The sequence below is a fragment of the Rissa tridactyla genome, chromosome 5, assembly GCF_028500815.1.
Source record: "Rissa tridactyla isolate bRisTri1 chromosome 5, bRisTri1.patW.cur.20221130, whole genome shotgun sequence".
Lineage (NCBI taxonomy): Eukaryota > Metazoa > Chordata > Aves > Charadriiformes > Laridae > Rissa > Rissa tridactyla.
In genome coordinates, this window is record NC_071470.1 from 76,435,518 (window position 1) to 76,456,218 (window position 20,701).

At 42.4% G+C, this 20,701-nt stretch overlaps 2 protein-coding genes across 3 annotated transcripts in view; both read right to left on the reverse strand.

Moving 5' to 3' along the window:
- Window positions 1–1,895: 1,895 nt before the first annotated feature.
- Window positions 1,896–13,172, reverse strand: DCK (deoxycytidine kinase). Its single transcript, XM_054202282.1, has 7 exons — window positions 12,944–13,172; window positions 11,270–11,388; window positions 9,238–9,431; window positions 8,371–8,518; window positions 6,810–6,925; window positions 6,222–6,321; window positions 1,896–3,196 (listed from the first exon to the last, which is right to left on the reverse strand). Exons 1-7 carry the CDS (start codon window positions 13,011–13,013, stop codon window positions 3,170–3,172), a joined length of 774 nt encoding a protein of 257 aa, XP_054058257.1. The 5' UTR covers window positions 13,014–13,172; the 3' UTR covers window positions 1,896–3,169.
- Window positions 13,173–14,165: 993 nt separating this feature from the next.
- MOB1B (MOB kinase activator 1B) overlaps window positions 14,166–20,701 on the reverse strand; it is a 47,045-nt gene continuing 40,509 nt past the window's right edge. For both annotated transcript variants that reach the window (XM_054202281.1, XM_054202280.1), the window contains exon 6: window positions 14,166–20,249. In XM_054202281.1, coding sequence (XP_054058256.1) covers window positions 20,172–20,249 — 78 coding nt within the window. In that variant the 3' untranslated portion in view covers window positions 14,166–20,171. The remainder of the gene's footprint in view (window positions 20,250–20,701) is intronic.

Here is a 20,701-nt window from a genome sequence, read left to right on the forward strand (position 1 = left end):
TCAATTATTTAATAGAGCACTTCAGACCTACAAAACAGCACACCAATCTTAACTAACTAATGCTCCCAGCCTTCTGAAGACACGGGGTGCTATCAATATTTTAAAGATGAAAAGACTGAGAGGCAAAGACTGATTTACTCACCGTCACGCAACGAGTCTAAACGGGAGCTGGGAAAACAACCTTGGAGTCCCTACAGCTCGCTGTGCTGAAACCTCTTGGCAATAGCAATCGCACGCTGTTTTTCCCTAAGATATAACTTAATTATTACTACATATGTTCTTCCCCGGTCTATACTTAACAGTTTATGGTGAATTTCTCTTGCATCATTTTTATTTCACAGATTCCTGAGGTCTTTAATTACTGGGAAAAGAACAGAGTAATCTCGACACTAATCACATTTTCTATCTACGTCCATTATTATGAAGTCTGCTTAAATAAACAGAAAACAGCGGGAATAAGCAACTGGCACAAAATTATACAAAATGAAGTTCTACATACAAAATCGGTTGCTGCTCTAAGAAGCATTAATAGAACTTAAAATCCACTATGCAGAAAACAACAACAAGGACTGAAAGTAAAATGAGGCAGTATTATGTCCGTTGCTCACACGTACACTTGCACAGCAATTCAAACGTTACCAATCAATATTTGAACCTGTAGCCTAGCTGGAAAAAACTTAACAGAACCCGCATCCCGATCGTGACGACACTCGATTAAAACAAGCAAGCGTTTCTAGCCAGTTCCATCAAAGCACCTCTTACCCAAGGGGAGAGAAAGGGACACACCACTCAAAAGCTGAAAATATACCAGCGCCAAAGAGGAAGTATCAGTTCAAAACCCCTCCATATGTCTAATAGGCAAAAAACCAACACCATTCCTGTTTTTTTAAATCTTAGAAAGATTTAAGGAAGGAAAAGAATACTGACAAACGTGGAAGTCCGAGGTACTGTTAGAGATGTGAGGTCTAAGCGGAGGCACAGGCAGAAGAGTCTCAGGACATCCCCGCTTCTCTTTCTGCTCCGTCTGTCCTACATACCCATCACTGCAGCTTCGTGCACTTCAGCCCAGCCAGTTCCAAATCCCTGAGAAGCTAGGGGGCGGCTGGGGTGTGCGTTTTGGTTGTGTTGTTGTTTTCTCTCCACAGCAATTAAAAACTTGCTAATAATTGGGCACGACTTTGCTCCTTCAAACCCAAACTTGGCAGTCAAGAGATTTTGTAAAGCTTTCTGGAACGGGCTGCAGATAACCTGCCACAGAATTTCTGTGTGCTCTGTGATGGGTTGAAAAAAGAAGTCTTTATTAGAACTCAGGCTTGTTTACTGCTTGCAATGAGCACTGTCATTCCAATTCCTGTAATTAAATCCACAATTTTGACAGCTGCAACTGTAGGAATAATTGCACTGTTAGTCAAAATAAGTTGTTACTGTTCTGACTGTTGCCAAGAATGTTTTAAAGGCTTCTACTATGTGTTTCAAGTAAATCTGAACCGAATCTTCATCCGTTCCACCTCACTTGATTTCTGGAGCAAAGATCTTAAAAGTCTTTCCTTTTACTAGACAACCTTGAAGTCCAAACCAAGATCTTCTACCGTACTATTGCTACATTCCGCTATAACATAAATACTATACAAAACACTCGTACTGATCAGTAAATTTTATATAATCCTGTTTCTATTCCATAAGATCATTTCCCATACGTAAAAACAATCTGAAGCCAGTCACAGTGTTTCAGAAATCTTAGAAAACTCATGCACCAAATACGCTGAGAATATATAATCTAAAATTCATCCATCGTACTAGTGTTACGAACCAGCGATCTCTGGTATTACGTACCAGCAATCTACAACGTTATTTCTTTCACGAGACAAGGGAGCCGACGCTACCAAGCATTCAAAAAGGCTTTCCAACCACTTTTATTTTTCAGTCAACGGTTAGAGAACGCCAGCACAATTCCCACCACAAAAGACGACATTTCATCTCAAATTAGCAGGCACCGTGGTAGACAATAAAACGCTCTTCAGTAAAATGCTGCGTTCAAAAGCCAACTGTGCAATCGGTCAGAAATGTTTAAAGCAGAACAAAGCAGCTCATAAAACACAGTACTTGAGATGTGTACCCTGCGTAGTTCAGATTTTCTGCACCTGAAACAGAAGTGGCTCAGTTAACAAAACAACACACACTGAAACAGCAGCTACTCCACAAAGGTCTCCCCCTTCTTACTACAAGAAGATGAGAACAGACAGCCCGCTTCAAATATTGCAGTATCTTGTATAAGCACCCAGAAGGCCCAGCGAGCAAATGGAGAAGCTGGAACGAAAGCAGGAAGCCACCTCTGACATCCCAAATGTGATTAAGGAAAGGTTTAGAAACACGTCATTTACAGAGAGAGCCATTTGCAAAATTTTCTTCTTCCTTTTACGGTACCCGTCAAGCAAACATACTCCTCCACAGGAAAAGAGGACTTACCAACAACCAAACCCAGGTCTGTTTTATTAAGACCTTAAAAAAAACACCAAACAAACATGCTAGAGAATAGAAAGCCTCTTAACATGCTAGCATGCAGTGCGCAGTGAAAACAGATATAAAACTAATTTGATATCTACAAAATTTCAGTCATATTTGGATTTCTTTTAATTCAGTGTATTGTGTGAAGAACTTCATCTACCAGAATTGTCAGACAACATTTTTTTTTTTATACTTTACAATATAAAACTCCAGGTTATGTTAAAATGCTCTCACCAGCAAAAATGGGGTTTACTTTTTTCTTCCTCAGAACAATGAGACATTCATTACGAACAATTCCACTAAAGAAAAAAATCCACAACCTTCTTGAAAATTCAATAGCTACTGGGCACAAAATAAATTTAAAAAAATACGATAAAATACTCCAGAAAAACTTATCGGTCTGATTAGAAACAGGCGCAACATTTGGGAACTCTCAGAATTCTCGTATCTTCTGAATTTGTGTGTGTTAATATAATACTGAACAGACCTACTGATTTATTTAGTCATTTCCCTATTCACAGAGTTTGTTTGTTCCTCACAATTACACCAACAGGATTGAGTCCTGCCTCTCCAGAGGCCTTCTATAAAAGCAGAAGCTGTACTTCAGACTTTGATCGCACAGATGTTTGGAACAGTTTGACTCAGCCCCGCGCTTCAAAGAGGATTATAACGTGCTCAAAAATTCTTTGACCTGCAAAAAGAAATAAATATTGTCAATCAAACTAAGTATTTATCAACAGAAAAATACAGCAACTACATTTACCTCTCCTTTGCGTTATGCTTTACTACAGCCTACAGGAACTGGGAAGGATAATCTTAGGCTTGACTATGCCATTTCTTGTCCACCAAGATCTTTTTCAGCCACGGTACCTGTAATTTAGCAGGTGTGGAGAGAGACGCATTGGAATGATGCTTGTTCCTCCTGTGGTCCTAAACTACAGCCCTACATCGCCAAAGAATTATCTTAAAAGCAGGTCTCACCTAAACACGAGGAAGATAATGACCACCTCATTTGGAAAACACCACGTCACACCCACTACCAGAACAGCGTTCATGTTTAATGACAATGAACCACCCAGTGCATCTAATTAGCACGTTCCTTGGAATTTGAGGTTGGCAAATACATAATAGAACAATACCTAGCAAAACCATAGCACTTGAACAAAATCTGATCCCGTAGAACAATGCCATAAATAGTTCAGCTGCTGTCAAACTCCATTTCCAATATTTGAAGAGCCACTCAAATGGCTACAGCTACCTAAAAACTAATAGTGATCTTCTGGCCCACAGAATGTTATCTGGAACCCCGAGTTGGAAATCCACGATCCTACAGAGAGCACCAAGATCCAGGACAGCGCCTCAAATAATCCACGAGAACCGGACCCAAACCAGGCAGCGTGCCAGGCAGCGGGATAGCATTACACTTCGAAGCGTGGTCACTTAAGAGAACACCTTAAATTCAGGTCAGTACCACAGGTCGCAGGAAGACAACGTGCTGAGGAGGCGCTTCTTGCCACAGGTATGCATGTCTTTTTGTCGCGTCCCCTCCACTCCCCCTCCCCAAAAGGAAAAGCGTAATTACTCCCTCCCTTTAAAGCACAGGGATAGGAAGAGGTGGCAGCAAGGGCCGCGCCACCTTTTTTAAAATACAACCACCCAGCAGATACAAGACAGAAGGAATCCAGGGCCTAGGCACACAACTTCTATCTCTGTTTCAAGAGCGTTCTAGCTACTACGCTGTGATACGGCCTCAACTGGGAGCGTTTTCCTCTCTGCCCACTCAAGCTGGCCTACTGCATAGAGAGGAATCAACAGTTTGCTGGAGAACATGGTATTATTCTTTTGGCAGAGGCTCTCATACACAGAGCCATCTGTAAACATTTTATCCAAATTCTCACTGTGAAACGGAAACAGACCTTGGATCGCATTCTCCAGCTGTGACCCTTCCTAGTTCAGGGCTCGAGGAGGTGGAAAATAAAAGAGGTGAAATCCCTTTGCGTAGAGAAGGGAACGCATAACTGTGCCAATACTCGGACTTGAAAGGCATCAAGAGAAAGCCACCCTCTGCTTTAGAAAATAGCAACATTAATACTACATGATGAACCTTATCACGACTTACACGCTAGGCTGAGTTTCAGGATGGGTCTCTGAAAGCGAGTGTCGCAAAAGAGGGGAGAAGGAAGCATACGGGTTTTGGGTCCCCGATGGACCTAAGCATACACTAAAGGCCAAATAGCCTCATAAAGAACGTAGCAGCTCTGGGACTCCACTTAGGAAACGCCAAAAAAATAAGGCTAACACAGGGCTTAGGCTGTTCCCAGGTAACCTGAGAGCTACATGGCACTAAACTCCTCTGAAATCCCGATTCAGGTGCCTGAGCTTGGCCTTATCTCATGGTGCAGATGGGAAGCGCGTTCACCTCGCAGCTGCAATGTCCAGTCATTCCATCAATTAACAAGCTTTAAAAGAGGCAAAGATGATGAAAGCTGGTTTTAATCAGGTGAGCGCTTCTACTTCTCAGTGGATAAGTGGAGATCAAAGGACAGTTTATTCCCAAAGAGTGGAAAAATGTGCACATACCGTTGCTAAGGTCTGCAACTCATTGCGACTACTCAAATAAAAGTCAAGTTATCCTCAGCTGAATCTCATCATTATTCAAATCCCAGACACCTGAGCAGTTAAGAGGCTGATGGTTTGGCCTAGCTTTAAAAAAATATATTACACCTTTTTGTGCTAAGGATTAGATCTTCTTAATGCAAATAGAAACCTCAACTTGAATTCTTTTCATATCAAATAGACTTTTTTTTTTCCATGCCTTCAAATCAAACTAGAAAATACTTCAGATACGTATTCAGCATTCCTGAACAAAATAAAGAGCTACATTTGAAAAGCATTCCCTGAAGTTTCAGACCACTGCTTTTGAGCAGGGGTTTGAATAACGCTTTTATAAACACAACTGAAGGGAAAAACCTTAACGATGGTGTCAATGTAATAAACAAGACTAAAAATAAGCAGTAATGCAGCAGGCTAGAAGACTGCCCATTATCTGAACGTAACTCCACGACTTAAGATATCTTAGAAAGATGATTATACAGTTTAGCTAGAAATATCTGCCAAACCTAAAATAGTCTGCCGTTGGCTCACTGCTTTGGATCAAAATTCGGCTGCAGATTCAGTAAACATCCTTCGATTTTCCATTGTACTGGTTTTCTACTGTATTTTCACAGTACCTGGAACCAAAACTCTTCTACTGACTAACTGGCACTGTCAATTAGACGCTTTCACACCTAATACAAGGAAGACTTTACTCCAGATATCCAACTGGGACCTGCGTAGCCTTCATCCTCTCTCCCTCATCAGCTACCCTCATCCTCTCCCACCCCCACCACATTTCTTAGGATACCTGCACAATGTTAGAGGCAGGACGGAGCAAATAACAGTTCTTTTAAACAGCTGAGGGTTATTTAAATTAAAAATTATATTTGCAAACAAAGCTACTAGTGAAAGTCTTCGCAAAGAAGCCTGGAGTATTTCCTGCCCCTTTGCTTTTTTAATGGAAAATTAATGTAGGAAATAGCATAAAAAAACAGGTTCTACAGGTTCTAGGTCTAGTCTGACTTCAAAGAATGCTCTACTTGGAGATGCAAGAAGTATCCTGAATTCATTTTGACATGCTGGCAATGAATCATCGGTTTCTTCTGCTTGTAAAATTTTACCTTTTCAGTCATGTGATCATATCTGTCCTTTTTGCCTTTGAAGTCTTCATTAACATCTAACGTTAAAATAGGTATTTCCTGTAGATATTCAAAATGTGTTCTGTATTGGGGTAGGAACAAAGAAAATATTACTAGCTGAAAAAAGTATACATCATTCAAGTCTTTGTCAGCATTTTCATTACGAATCCCACAAAAAGAACTGCATATATAAATTACAGCCACGAATTCTGAATATAAAGCAGCTTGAATTTACAGTGTGGCTCCTAGGATATGTTATTGATTCTTGAACATTCTGTTCCCCCAGCATCCGTTAAAGTTAAATTCAGCTGTGTATTAACATTAGCGCAGCTGAATCCTGCGCCATTCAGAGCTCTATATGAAGAGAACTCAAGGCATGTTGCAGGTCCTAGCAATAATTAACATGCTGTAAAGCCAATACTGCTAAGGAAGTACAGATAGAAATATTCCTGGAGTTTAACTTCACATATCATAGGAAAAGATGTAGTTTCACCGGTGGAAAAAGCATTATGGAACATCCTTGCAAATATTTATCCATCTTTAAGTAACCATTTAAAAAAAAAAACCTACCGCAGAGTCCTATGCTGAAGCCAACTTTCATGTTTGTAGTGAAGCTTCTCCAGATATTCAATGGGAATTTCTTGCTCTTCGTCTCTTCCACGCAAGTAAATCCTATTTAAGCATTTCTAAAGGCAAAAGATATTAAAATAAATTTTAAAAATTGGTTGTTTTTGCAGACCTACAGAGAAAGTTTAGTTTGTTGAAGTTTTTTTTGCCAACCCTTCCTACTGTGCTCAAGATGCGGCTCGTTGCCAAAGATGAATATTCAACGTACTACCTTATGAGCGCAGAAACACTATGCCATGTTCAGCTGACGGAGCCCACAGACCACCCACAAAATCAAGGACCCAAGGAAATGGATCCCGTTATTTCTCCACTACGAGGAAAGGTCTAAATAAGTTCTTTATTAAAAGAAGGGGCACCAGAGTATTGCAGGAAAAGAGCACTGAAATACCCATTTGACATTACAGACAGGCATTTCAAATTCTCATTATGTATTTCTGGCTCTTAGGAACGCGTTTTTCAAACGTAGTAAGTCATTTGTTCCTGTCCTGAATACATCCAAAGCTTCAATAACAAGGCAACCAAAGCTGTTGTACTTTGTAATTTAAATATACATTATTGACTTGAAGAGGGAAAAAAAAAGCCCTCAACAGCAAGCCCGGGGAAAAAAAGCCCTGAGAGAAAGTCTAGCATGTAACATTACACAGTTGTTTACAACAATAACGAGGTTGAAAGCGTGAAAGTTGGAAGGGACCTTTAAGTTAATTGCCGCAATTAGAGCTCTTCTAAACTCCTGTGTTCTTCTCTTGTTCCTCTAACTTTCGTACTCAAAAGATACATTCATGATGTTGTTCTCCCCCCTTTTAAGAAAATATTAGATGCCCAAAGATCAAAGCAGTGTCATAAAGCCTCACAGACAGTAGGTGCATTCATCTGGCTGAGCCCCGTTCCTCCAGCTGAAAGCGCTTCACACACACACACCCCAAATCAGCTGCAACATTAACTATAAATTGTTATATCTATCACAGCAATTTTCCTTTTTGGGGTTTTTTTTGATGTTTGTTTTTTAGTTCCAGTGGTATTTTTTTGTTTGCTCATCGTATATTCTGGTTTTATAATTAGAAAATCATTATCATCATAATTTGCACAAGCTACGTTTGAAAGAACATTCTTTGTTTAAGTATTTCCAGACTGTATTAGTCATAACGCAAGTATTATAGTCTGCAGGGGAATACTACAATCTGAATGAACTCTAATCGGTGAAAGACATGGGTCGTTCAAGATTTTGAGAAGATTACACTTCAAGGAGATTGCTCAACTGTTTCCTTGCCAGAGACATTCAAAGCAATCCTTGAAACAAAGATACAGTAGTACGCAATGACACACAATGGTGACCTTACTGGAGTTGACTGCAAACATATTATTCTTTTATCATAAAACAAGTCTAGAATCATAGTTAAACCCTACATTAAAAAAAAAAATACCCTAGAAGCATAGACAACGATCAAATTTTACAGGCAAGGCACAGAACATGTTCTCTGTGCGGTCATAAATTTTTCTTCCTCACCTCAGGAGTGGCTCTGAGATAAATGATCCCATCCAGCGCTAGGCTTTGACCAAACTGCTTATTCATCCAGTCATGCCAGTCTTGGTAAATAGTCCATTCCGTTTCATTCATGCAATCAGACTCATATAAATTAGCTGCAAAGATATATCTGTAGACACAAAATAGTTACGTAAACAAAAATCAGCTTGAACACAGTTATCACTTTGTTTGCCCTCAAGTACTGCACAGTAACTAGAAAAGAAGCTGAGCACAGTAACTCTGTAATTTCTTCGATGTATGCTTGGACTGGAATTAAACAGCTGGTATCCCATCCTGTAACCACGGCCACGGCAGCTGCCCACAGCAGCGTCCACAAAAAGCAGTAACATTTGCAGCTGGGGTACAAACCACCACTGGTTTTTACGCTGCCGTCACTTATTTACAATATATTAGAACACAGTGAACACCTCAGGATTACGTGAAGGGATTTAGTCATCTAATCTAACCTTTCCAATCCAGAAACACAGGGTACAGCAATATGAAATATTCCCTTTCAAGAAACATAAAAGAAAACACAACTAAGTGACAAAAAAAGAAATTGTTCTTGATTCTTCTTGATGCCTACTCCCCTCGTTTCTTTGAGGGGAAACGCGCATACACAGATCATAAAAAACCTACCCACAAAGAACGATCTAGTTAATGAAGGTTATACAACAAAACTATAAACTCTCAAACCAGTAATTTTACTTTGCTGTCAACGCCAATGAGACAAAGAAAAAAAAAAATAGTATCAAAATTATGTCGAAAGGGGGTAAAAAACTGAGTCACGCTCTGCTTTTTACTTTGGAGAATCTTGATCCTCCCTTTAAGGACTTCAGACCAGCATACCTGTCGCTGTAGACAGATCGCTCGAAGAAGACCACAGGATTCTCCGCCTCTTTGAGTTTGCCCTCAAGGGATCTGAGCTGAGCCCGGATCCTGCTGAGACACGCGTATGTCTGGAAAGTGAAAGACCACCTTTCTGGTTTCTCATACATCATCCGAAGCACGTTTTCGCCACTCTTCTGTGATGTAGTCAGCTCCTGGTTTTAAACAAATACAGTGACCTTTAAGTTGAGGAAATGGACGATTAAGGTAAAACAGAATTGCTCTACTACGTTAAAGCTGTTCAGCCTTTATTTCAGGTTTGCAATTGCATGATTTACCTCTCAACCCTATTTGTAATACAAGGTGTAAATGCCAGTAATGTTATTCCTCCTGTGGCACCGAGATGAACAAGCAACTCTCTGCAATCGGCAATGTCAAAATGCTCAAGCACCAAAGGACTTGGATCACTATTTACAAGTTTTAATCAAAGAACAACATCCTAACAGTGCAAAAAGTCAACAACATTGTAGAAAAATCCATGTTCCTTTTACTCTGACAAGTGCGAGTTTAAAGTTCGGTTCGTTTTGTTTTTCCATCTATTAATTACAATTCCTATGTTACCAGCTGCTGATGCAGCATCTGAAGAAATGATTACGCTCTCATCTTCCGAACTGGGAGGTTCAGAACAGACTCCAGGCCAAAGATCTCCCTCAGCCCACGAGGGAGATCAAACACCTCCAGACAGCCGCTAAAGCACCTCAGTTTTACTGGAAAACACAGCCTACCAAAGACGACTGCTTCTGTCCCAATCTTTTTGCTACATTAACACCAAATCCAAATACTGCCATATTTTCAAAAATCTAGAGATCGAAGTCAACACCTAGGTGATAGCAATTAAGATTACGGAATTTCAGGGTTCATCCTCATCTCTAATTCCCTGCAACCATACCTACGCTAGTAAACCGAACATGCCCAGCACCACGCTCTGACGCTGTGGCCGAGCGGCACACAAGAGCAATACCCACAGCACTGAACTTTCTCAGACTCCAAAAGGAGATAACGCCGTGCACTTTCGGCAGAGTCCTCGGGCTGTTCTACTGCCCAAACCGTGCCTAGAAACCGCTTGGAAGAATCCTAGCGGGCACGGGACACAAGTCCGCTAGGGACAGGGGACATGGCCTGGTTCCACTAGCCAGGGTATGCCCCTCTACTTCGTAATCAATCAGAGAAGATGCAGCTACAGTGACCTTTCCCAAGTCAGAAGACCCTTATTTATCAGTACCGAACAAAAGGCATAGAACCACCCTCTGGAAAAGATTCCAATATCCTTGAAAAACTTTGTATTAAAAAGCACAGTACTACGCCAACTGAAGTATTTCAGGTGAAACTTTCATAAGAACCAACAACTATGAAAGCAGGAATACATATCTCTTTGCATGCATGCACCGAAAAATGGACTTCTGAAATTTTTTTTTTTTTTCTCCTTCTCCTGGTACTGTAGGGTAATGAAGACAACAGATTTATTTAAGATGGGAAAGCGAAAGTCTACTTTTTGATATTAAACTATATAAGAAAAGCAATAATCAGGATCTTTAATGCTAAGAACTTTCCTCAGAAAAGGGAAGGAAAAAAGGAAAAAAGAGGCTATTGTTCATGCTGTACAATATTCTTACTAGAAACAAAACGGGTGTGCAGTACTGTGCTGGTTTACGGCCCTCTGCTCTCCCATAGTCAGTTCACAGTCACTCAAAGTAACTTGTGCCTAACTTTTTTCCATCCCTTGCTTTTACACGTAAAATAGAACGGGCTTTTACTGCTGTTATAATTTATATCCTGACATTGAATAAGATTTATTCTATAATACACCGAGCAGACTGGAAAACAGGAACTCAAACATTACGACAAGAATCAGCGAAAACATTGCTGTCACATGTATTTTCTAAAATACCTAGTCTATATACAGGTCTTCTGAAATTAAAAGAACATTTGACTGCTTTGGGGTTTGTTTTTTTATTTTATTTTAAAAGTTTCATCTTAGTTTCTTTTGCCATACCTCGCAATCCTCTTCAAAGTTTTGCTGAACGTTGCACCATCTAGCCACAGGCTCAGGAACAACTTCCCATTCCTCATCGGCTTGTTTGAGGATATTCACAAATGTCGATTTCCCTGCGGCTGTAGAAGAAGCATTCAGGAAGAAGGGCAGTCAAAAAACACCCCTAGTGTCATCATTTAAGTACTACACAATTCAGGTTTCAAGTCCCATAAAGGAGTCTTCCACACCCAGGTACTTTTGACCTCACGACAAGCATGAATCAGAGACGATTGTGTACCACAGATCATCAATTAACTGAGCAACTGGAGTTTTTCTTTTTTACTTTGTACCACACAACACCAATACCAAATTTAACAAAAATCAATACTGATGAAAAGTCGCAGCCCAGATCAATTATCTAAATTCTAGAAAGTTACATTTGCAATTAGAACACCAAGCGTTAACGTTTTTTTAGATACTTTGCGGTCTGGTCTCAGGCACAAAGTTGCAGCCTTCCTAAATCATTTTAGAAAGAAAAAAAAAAAAAAAAGGCAAGCGATGACGAAAGAAACGTAAAGCAGAAGTGGTGGTTTCTCAAATGACAGTACAAAAATGCATTATCAGTTACTTCCTACAGCACAGCAGTCGTTAATGTGCTCCCAAGTGAAAAAAAAAAAAAAAGCTCAGGATATTTTAAAAAGAAATATTTAAACTTGAGAGCTGGCTACCAACCACCAAAGTACGTATCGCCAAACTGACCCTGGCAACTCCTATCTTCCATTTTTAAGCACAGCCTCTTGCCAAAAAAAAAAAAAAAAAACCAACAAGTATTTCACTATGAACAGCCCATAACTTTACCTGCTCTCTATGGCAGCCAAGCAGGCTTCTCTTGTTAATTAGCAGAAGTACTGAACATGATGAGTTTGACCTAGCAGCCTGCATTTACGCAGGTGTTATATGTTACAATCAGGACAGGTGCGGGAGAAGCCTTATCCAGGACTTCAGTGCAAAAAGGTGAGCAAATAAAAAAAAAAAAGCATAACGGAAAGCTTTTTTCCCCTCCCAAATCTCATCATTTTTATAGCATTAATTCCTCCAGTGTCAAGGTAAAGCTTCTGAAGTTATGCACAGGATCACAGAACGGTGGGGGTTGGCAGGGCCCTCTGGAGATCATCCCGTCCAACCCCCTGCCAGAGCAGGGTCACCCAGAGCAGGTTGCACGGGAACGCGTCCAGGCAGGGTTTGAACGTCTCCAGAGACAGAGACTCCACCGCCTCTCTGGGCAGCCTCTTCCAGTGCTTTGGCACCCACAAAGCAAAGAAGTTTTCCCTCGGGTCGAGAGGGAACTTCCCGTGTTCCAGTTTGTGCCCCTTGCCCTGTCACGGGGCACCACTGAGAAGAGCCTGATCCCATCCCTCTTGCCCTCCACCCTTCATTCCGGTATTGATCAGCATCGATGAGTTTCCCTCTCAGCCTTCTCCTCTCCAGGCTGAACAGCCCCAGGTCTCTCAGCCCTTCCTCATTCGAGGCTCTCCACAACACATTCCGTCTGGCTGCCTCACGCCTCCTGCCCTGATGAAAAGCGGGGAGGCGGCGGCGAGGAAAGCCGGGTGCCGGCGGCCGCAGAGCCCCGCCAGAAGGGAGGCCCGGGGCGGGGAGGCCCGTGCCCGCAGCCGAGGGCCCTTCCCCACTCACCGATGTTGCCCTCCACGGCGACCTTCTTGATGCGGCCCTCCAGCCGCCCGCGCTTGGGAGGGGTGGCCATGGCAGCAGCGGAGAGAAGCGCCCCAACAGAAATAACCGTCGCGCTCGCGCCCGCCTTCGAATTTGGCGCCACCACGGGCGCCCCCGGGTACGGGTGGCGACGGGGGACAGAAAGGCGAGGGAACGCGGCGGGCGCAGAAGGCGCCGGGCCGGGCCGGGGGCAGGGCGGGCGGTGGAGCGCCGAGCTGCCGATGGGAAGAGCACATCGATGGGCGGGCGCCACCCCTGAGACGAGTTGCTCCGTTCTCGGCCGCAAAGGCCACAGAGGTCACCGGCAGGCGCTCGTGAGCAACCAGTTATGTCCAAAATCGTCCAGAAATACCTTGACAAGTGACAGGCAGGTTGGGTTTAAAGGAGAGCAAGGCGACTTGTTTAGAATGTTATTGCTGAAAACCCTAAAAACCCCCAAACAGACACCAAACCCACACTTTAACAAGGCGTTTCCCAAAACACCGTCACAGCACATGACCATACAGGCTGACCGAGTTAAACAGGGCAAAAAATCCTCAAATCCATGAAAGGGGCACAGGCAGCGCAACAGCCGGCACCAACGCACAGTCCCTCAACCGCACCATTTTTTGGAAAGGAAGCCAGAGCCAGATTTTCACCCCTTTTTTTTCAGGGACGACTCACCGTGAATGCAAGCAGAGGCGGCAGCGGATGCGGATGGGGGTGGGGGGGCAGGAACCTTGGAGCGCTGGAAGATGTCCGGGTCACAGGCGGCTTTTAGGAGAAAAATAAGAAAGAAAAACCAAAGAAAAAGGCAGGGGAGCTGCCAGGTGGAGCCAAAAGCGGAGTACGTGGTGCGGCGCCGGTGCCCTGGGACAGGACACCCTCCCCGGAGCAAAGCTCTCCTGGCCCCCCCCCCGGTTAACGGGAATCCCACACCTGGCTCCGACCCTACCGGGTGAAGTCATGTCACGACACAGGGCACGGCAAAGGGTATCAGGTGGTTTTATTGCTATTGTGGCTGCCTGCAATACAAATATTCACAAGTTCAGACGAGGCAATTACAAAAAAAAAATAATTAAAAAAAAAATCTAATTTGGATGTGTGTAACCTTCGTATGTGTACAATATACGGGGGGGAATAATAAATCTATCTACAAGTAGGAGATAATTTAGAAATAAGTTCAAGAAGGAAATAAAGACAATCATGGTCAAACATAGCTATTTATTTTCTCTTATAAACAGCCTTCAGTTTCTTATTGAAAAAAATCTAGACTTTAAATATTTTTGTCCCATCACATACAACAATCTGTATACATTATTTACAACTCTCAAATAAACATGGTGCAGATTTTTCAGACATTCAACTTTTTTCTTTTTTTTTTTTTTATTATTTTTAATCAAAAGCCGTCCTCATTTAAAACTAAAATATCAATCAGTGACTAGAACTGAAGCGATATTGGCACAGTTAGCTTACAGCGAGGGTTCTCGTCTTGCATTTTCTATTTTACACCGCATTTTCTCCCATGTATTTCAGGATTTTAAAGGAGAGGGAAAGGTTAGTGTTGCTTTTGTAATTTTTTTTTTTTTTTTTTGCCTTCAAAAATGGCCTTTTAGTCAAACCTCATGCACTTTTATTGCAATCCTCCTCTCTCTTCCGTCGCACGGGGAGGTATGTGCTTCTGGGCACTAAGCAACACAACCACAGCGCACCCCAGTAGTATGAGAGCCATGAAAATAAAGCGTCCCCTCCGCGACACGCCTCTGAAAAGCGTCAGAAATCGCCAACGTACAAAAATAATGAGTATCGTTTAGTGGCTATAAAAATTAATTTCCCCTAAAAATACAATACTCTATGAAAACGATTTCGGGAATCGGTTCTTCCAACAAAAATGTCGTATTTACCTAGACTGCAATCCTGAACCTGGCAAGAGGAAACTGTAGGAAAAGCAGGAAAATGAAGAGGTTGAACACTTCGATGTTAGTCTCAGCTCGGAGGAGGAGATCTCCAGGAAGAGATAAATAAACTGTTAGTGGTTTTAGGAGTGCGGTTTCGGGGAAAAAAAAAAAAAAAAAAAAAAAAGAAAAACCCAACAAAAAAACCCAATTATGAGCAGTGAAGGAAACAAGACTCAGTGAACCAGGGAATCGTTTAATGAAGGGAAAGCCAGGAGTCCGTGTTCGGGCTGCGGGTTTTTAAATAATCCGGCTAAAAGGGGGCGGTTTATATACAGTAATACAGCACTCTGGCAGGTAGGAAGGGGGGAGAGGGTAGCGAGGAGAAGAGTAAGTATCCCAAAAGGATGTCTTTACAGTAAAATTGCGTCCGGTGAGTCAAGAGAAAGGGATGGGGGGGGGGGCGAGACACGGAAAGGAACTTGAAAGGGAGGTAAAGTCGATAGCAGCAAATAGGTATCCTTACCTGTAAATGAGTGTCAGGGAGACGGGGGGGGTGTTCAGGTCCTAAATACTGAACGGGGACAGTGCTCCTCTACGTCTTAAAGTCAAAGCCAAAGTTCAAAGCTCGACATTGCATAGTAAGCAGTAAAAGAAACTCAACACTTGCAGACGGGCCACCTGCCCCTTGAAACCTGTTTTCTCCCTTCAGCTACCTGCGACAGCAGAATGTGGCGTTTTTATTTGCTATTTGCGTGATTTAACTTGTATCCCTGACTCGAAAAATTATTTCTGCCAACATAATGTGTCCCAAAACCATCTCAACAGTGCCGACTGCGCACCGGTGGCTGAACTCGGCGGAGTTTGCCCCGTCCCGTCTCGAGGTAGATGACCTCCTGAAGTTCCCACCCAAATGACTGACATGCTCCAATACGCTGGTAGCCGAAAACCACCACAAACCACAGAATTTCAGGATTTCTTAAACTGGGAGGGCTCAGCCAGCACTGGCAGCCCAGCCTGGTTGAACCCCACCGGCACCTTCCGCTCCCAGCGAGGACAAAGCTGGAAGTTTGTGTCTCAAAGCGCTCGGGACACAAACCAGAGTCCCTTTGTAACGCGGGGTTTGTTCAGGGTTCGTCGCTCTGGGTTTTATTTGGGGAGCGAAAGGGGGGGGGGAGGATCCCCCCCTTTCCCCCCCAGCAAATGCACTATTTTAGAAACACATTCACTCCAACCAGACTCCGTTTGGTAAAACGTGGCAACTTTTGTTTAGCATTTCCATCTGCCCTTACTTCAAGAGTGTAAATACCTGTCAGCTTCTGGTCCCACATCTTTTTGAAGCAAAAAAAAAAAAAAAAAAAAAAAAAAAAAAACAACCAAAAAAAAAACCCAACACACAAAACAACCCAACAATTAAAAGCTGCAAATATCAACAGCATAGGGATACTAAATCCCAAACACTGCGTACATATCTTTCATGTTGTTACTTTTCAAGTGTTGTGTAATTAAACAATGTGTTCATACAGCTGTCAGGCAAATCATGATCTCCAAGCTTTTATTACATGCCTAGAAACTATTCTGTAAAAGTGTTTTCTACTAAATACAAAAAATACCCTAATTTATTGTTGACATAAGACATTCTAATTCTGATTGGCTGAACTGCAGCAGACGCCTCTCGATTTCTAGAATTGTCTACTTAAAAAGCAAACAAACAAACAAAACCCTTCCAGAGCAGAAGTATGCCCCCAAAAGAAAAAAAAAAAAAGAAAAAAGAGAACAACTGCTCTCCAAGGTATCACTCCAAGGAAATCCTCACTTCTCAATATTTTTCTTTCGAGTTTCTTGCTGGTACGTGACACCAAACCAAAGAGACAGCTTGAAATCTAATGGAGGATATCTCCTATTTAGCACCTTGGCGTGGGCTTCTGCCATTCTCCCTCTCGTGTCTTGCTGCGATGTGAGAAACATGAGCTCTGGCACTGGTTAAACGGCTCCTCTCCAGTCAGCATTGACCAGCAGCACGGTGAACGCGCACACCCAGCCTCTTCAGCGGCACTGACTCAACTCGAAGAGGTTTTTGTTGGAAAGTTTACAGCATTTTTAATATCAAACTGCATCGGCAGCGCTCTTCACGCCTCTGTAGCTGGAAATTTTCAGTCATTAAACGCTCCTCAGATAGAAGCACGCAGAAAAGGCTGCGTGTGTAAGAGCACGTTCTTCAATTCAGCTTCCTGCATGACTGAAGCCTGCTTAAAATAGAGCTGCTCAAATCTGGGAGTTAAGCTGCTTTTGCGTAGTCAGGTGGATGCCGATTGCTCCCGTAGCTCTGAAATGACACTAAGTCTTCGGTCCTGACCTGAGCGAGCCCTCCAGTGCTGCACCCAGAGCCAGCACTGGATGGTACTCGCCCAGTCCAACACACGGGACGTTCTGCCCACAGGAGCTCCCGCTTTCTTACCAGCCCATCCCTCGGCTCCAGACAGCAGCATCCAGGTGCTACAGCACCGACTCTTCCACTGGCCAACACAACTGCAATGCGAAACCCAATATTTGCCAGACCAGGTCTCTCCTACAAGCAAGAAGGACTGACAGAAGCACTGGGGTGAATACTGCAGTCACAGGCCACTTGCCAAGGCTTCCTGGTTGCTTTTGCCTCTAATGTCTATTTTGCCAAGCCCCAACTCTCTGAAGAGGTAACAGTCATTGAGTATCTCCCCCCTTTTCCTCCCACGTGTATGTACGCACATGGAAGAGTCAAGATCCTCAGGGCTGAGAAGGGATAAGACTCCATCTTTTTTTAAAGTAGGAGCTTGTTAAAACATTTGAGGGAAAGCGCTCTCTGCATCGGCAGCTTGACTCAGCATGGACTGTGGTAACTCCAACCCAATCCCAGAAAAACACAATATCAAAGTCCTTTCCTTTGACATGCACACATCGAGAAAACTTGGTAATTCTGTAGGACATAAAAAAAGCCAAAACATAGGGATAACTGAATGTTTCACTTGTCCTTTGAGGAGATTATCGTGGGCAGCAACATTGATCTGCCAAGGAGCCAAATACATTCTACGTTTTCTTGAACCGGAACGAAGCTTCAAATGAAACTAAGCGCTGTCTTAATTACAAATGCTAAACTGCAGGTGCTCCGCAGTCAGCCTCGCTGTCTAACATTAGTGTAGCAAACCTAAATTCAGTATGAACCTCACTGCATGACCCTTCTTCACCACGCAATGCTCACTATTTCCATTTCTAAACAAGCAGCAGTGAAACAGGAACACAATGCCAGTTTCTGGCTCAATACTAGGCTTCCTCAATTGTTCTCATCTGTTCAGGAAAAATAAAATAAAATAAAATATAAAGAAGAGAGACAGAAGAGGTTAACAAAACATTCAATTGCTTCTCCAGGAAGCAGTTTAAGCAGACTAGGAAATTCAACTCCCTTGAAGAGAACACAGTTCTTAAAATAACCTTCAGATGCTTCTGAAATACATCATTTTAACTCGGAAGTAGTGATTCTGGTCTCCCAAATGAGTCCATGTTTATCACTGTGCTTAGATGTTTATTAGCTGGTTATACTAACGGCCACTTAAAGATGTTGCCGGCTGCTGCACGGTGTTTTCCACTTTACTCAGCGTTTTCAGTCAAGCAAGGGCGCACAAAGCATAAGCTCGGTTTTCTGCCGCATGCTAACCTTGGCTTCACCTGTAAATTGTAGTGGTTCGACAGCCAGTCTAGCGTGCACCAGCCAGTTACGGTCTTCACATTACTCAGGCCTAAAAACTGTGTTTTTGCAGAGTCACAATCTAGCAAAGGCTGGCTGCCCCTACTGTACTGTATTTGGCAACTAGCGATATCTTGGGATAGAAACTAATACAGGTTCCTTTGAATCCAAAATCCAATGGCTTTGACGAGATCCATTAAAAAAAACAAGACAGACAGACATAGGAGCTTGCGCAATGGGAAACCTGACTGATAGAATCGCAGCAGAAATCTCCAAGTGATCCCCTTGTGGATCCCCCCAGAGGTTAACTTCTCACAGGCGATTCCCATTCCCGGTTTGAGGAAACACAAGGCTAGAGAGGCAAAGACATTAACCCAGGTGGGCGAAGGCCACATTTTGATTAGGTTTTCTCAGAAACAGAAGATGCGCTTACCAAATTACAAGACACTACAAATTCCCTAACTCTCTTCCCAACCGCTGTAGTTCCTCGGAGCTGGGCTGCCATTTTAAATGGGGCAGAACACCACCACACTAACGTAAATCCAAAGCGGTCCGTGAAATTATACACCCTTCAAGATGCACTGCCTACCACTGGAAACAGTGGCCACCAGAGCTCCTCCACAGAGCCAGCATTCATAACTTACAATCATTTCACTGGTTTCTTTTCAAGCCAGATTTTTCTTAGTATTACCCCAGCGCGTTTTTTTATATGGAGTATTTTCCCTAACTATATGTGTGTGCAAACTAACCATTCATTTGGCAAATGCTAGGAAACTTCAGCAAAGTGACTGACAAAGGTTGATGCTTCCCTGTTTAAAAAAATAAAAGCAACTACGAAAAGCCAAAACCAATGGCAACAGACATGTAACTACTTGCTAAGCGCAGGTTCTTTGTAATTTTGACAACCACCTCCATCGTTTCGCGTTAGTGACCAGAACTTCGCCATTGCTTTTCTTAATAAGAAATACCTAGTTTTGAAAAATTCTATATTAATCTCTAAAAAAATAAGACAAGTATTTGTATTAAAAGCTGGAGATCATTGATTTCAGTAAGTTATGGCTTTTTTTTTTAGTGTAAGCATATATATATATTTTTCTAAAAGAAGTATCAGTAAGTGTCCTGGGTGTTAGTTCATATTTTCTGTTTCCAGCAATGTTCAGTATTGAATGTGCTTTGCACCTCAGAAGTGAGTCTGCCAAGGCACTTAGAGAATGTAAGCAAGTCTTTTAGGGACTTCATGAGAATGGGCAACCACTGACACAATACAAGAACCCATCCACCAGCAGAGTCAATCCCCCAACCAAGCACGTTTCCTTTACAAACGCTCAGGACCTGCTAAAATTCCACAATGAATTAACAACAATTGGGGAAGAAGGAAAAAAAAAAAAATCCAAAGAAAAGCTATTTACCACGTGTCACTAACAGATAAAAGATTTCCCCTAATAAAAGCACAGAAAGTAGACCTTGGCCGTCATCAGTAACAGCACAGGTTTTTGTTTTGTTCTTTTAAAAAAAAAAAAAAAAAAACAAACGAACAAAAAACAAATACCACACGCTCGCGTAAAGAAACAAGTGATTTCAAGAAATCCTCTTCCTTTTATCTGTCCTTAGAGGTGAGTTTTTCAATCAGTTCTTGAAGTGGTGCAAGTTCTCTTCTATCAATGAGGTTGAATTCCTGTAACAGGGATGAGGAGAAAGACATACATACAGAGTTTTATATATGCAGCTCAGGTGAGAAGTCTTATTCAGAGAGAAGTTATTTGGTAGTGGGCTCTTCCAGTCCAGGCTTAGCAACTACAGCGTTTTCTGCCTGTTCGCCGTTGGCTGAATATCAGTGTTCAACGGCCTACAGCATTTCTTCCCCCGCTTAAAGGAAGGAAATGTAAGATGCTGCTCTTGTTTGTAAGGGGAAGGGTGAACACAGCTTTGAAGCAAGCACGCTCTTTTCAATGTAGCTTCAGATACCATCCTCCCTCTTTCTTTTGTCAGGAATTACTGTTCTATTAATTTATTTGGTAGGGAACACTTTACGTTATTCAATTTTGCAGCACATGAATACTTAGTTGAAAAATTTTCCAGTTCTTGAATGCTCCTAGCAGTAAATGTACATACAAACGGAGTAAGACA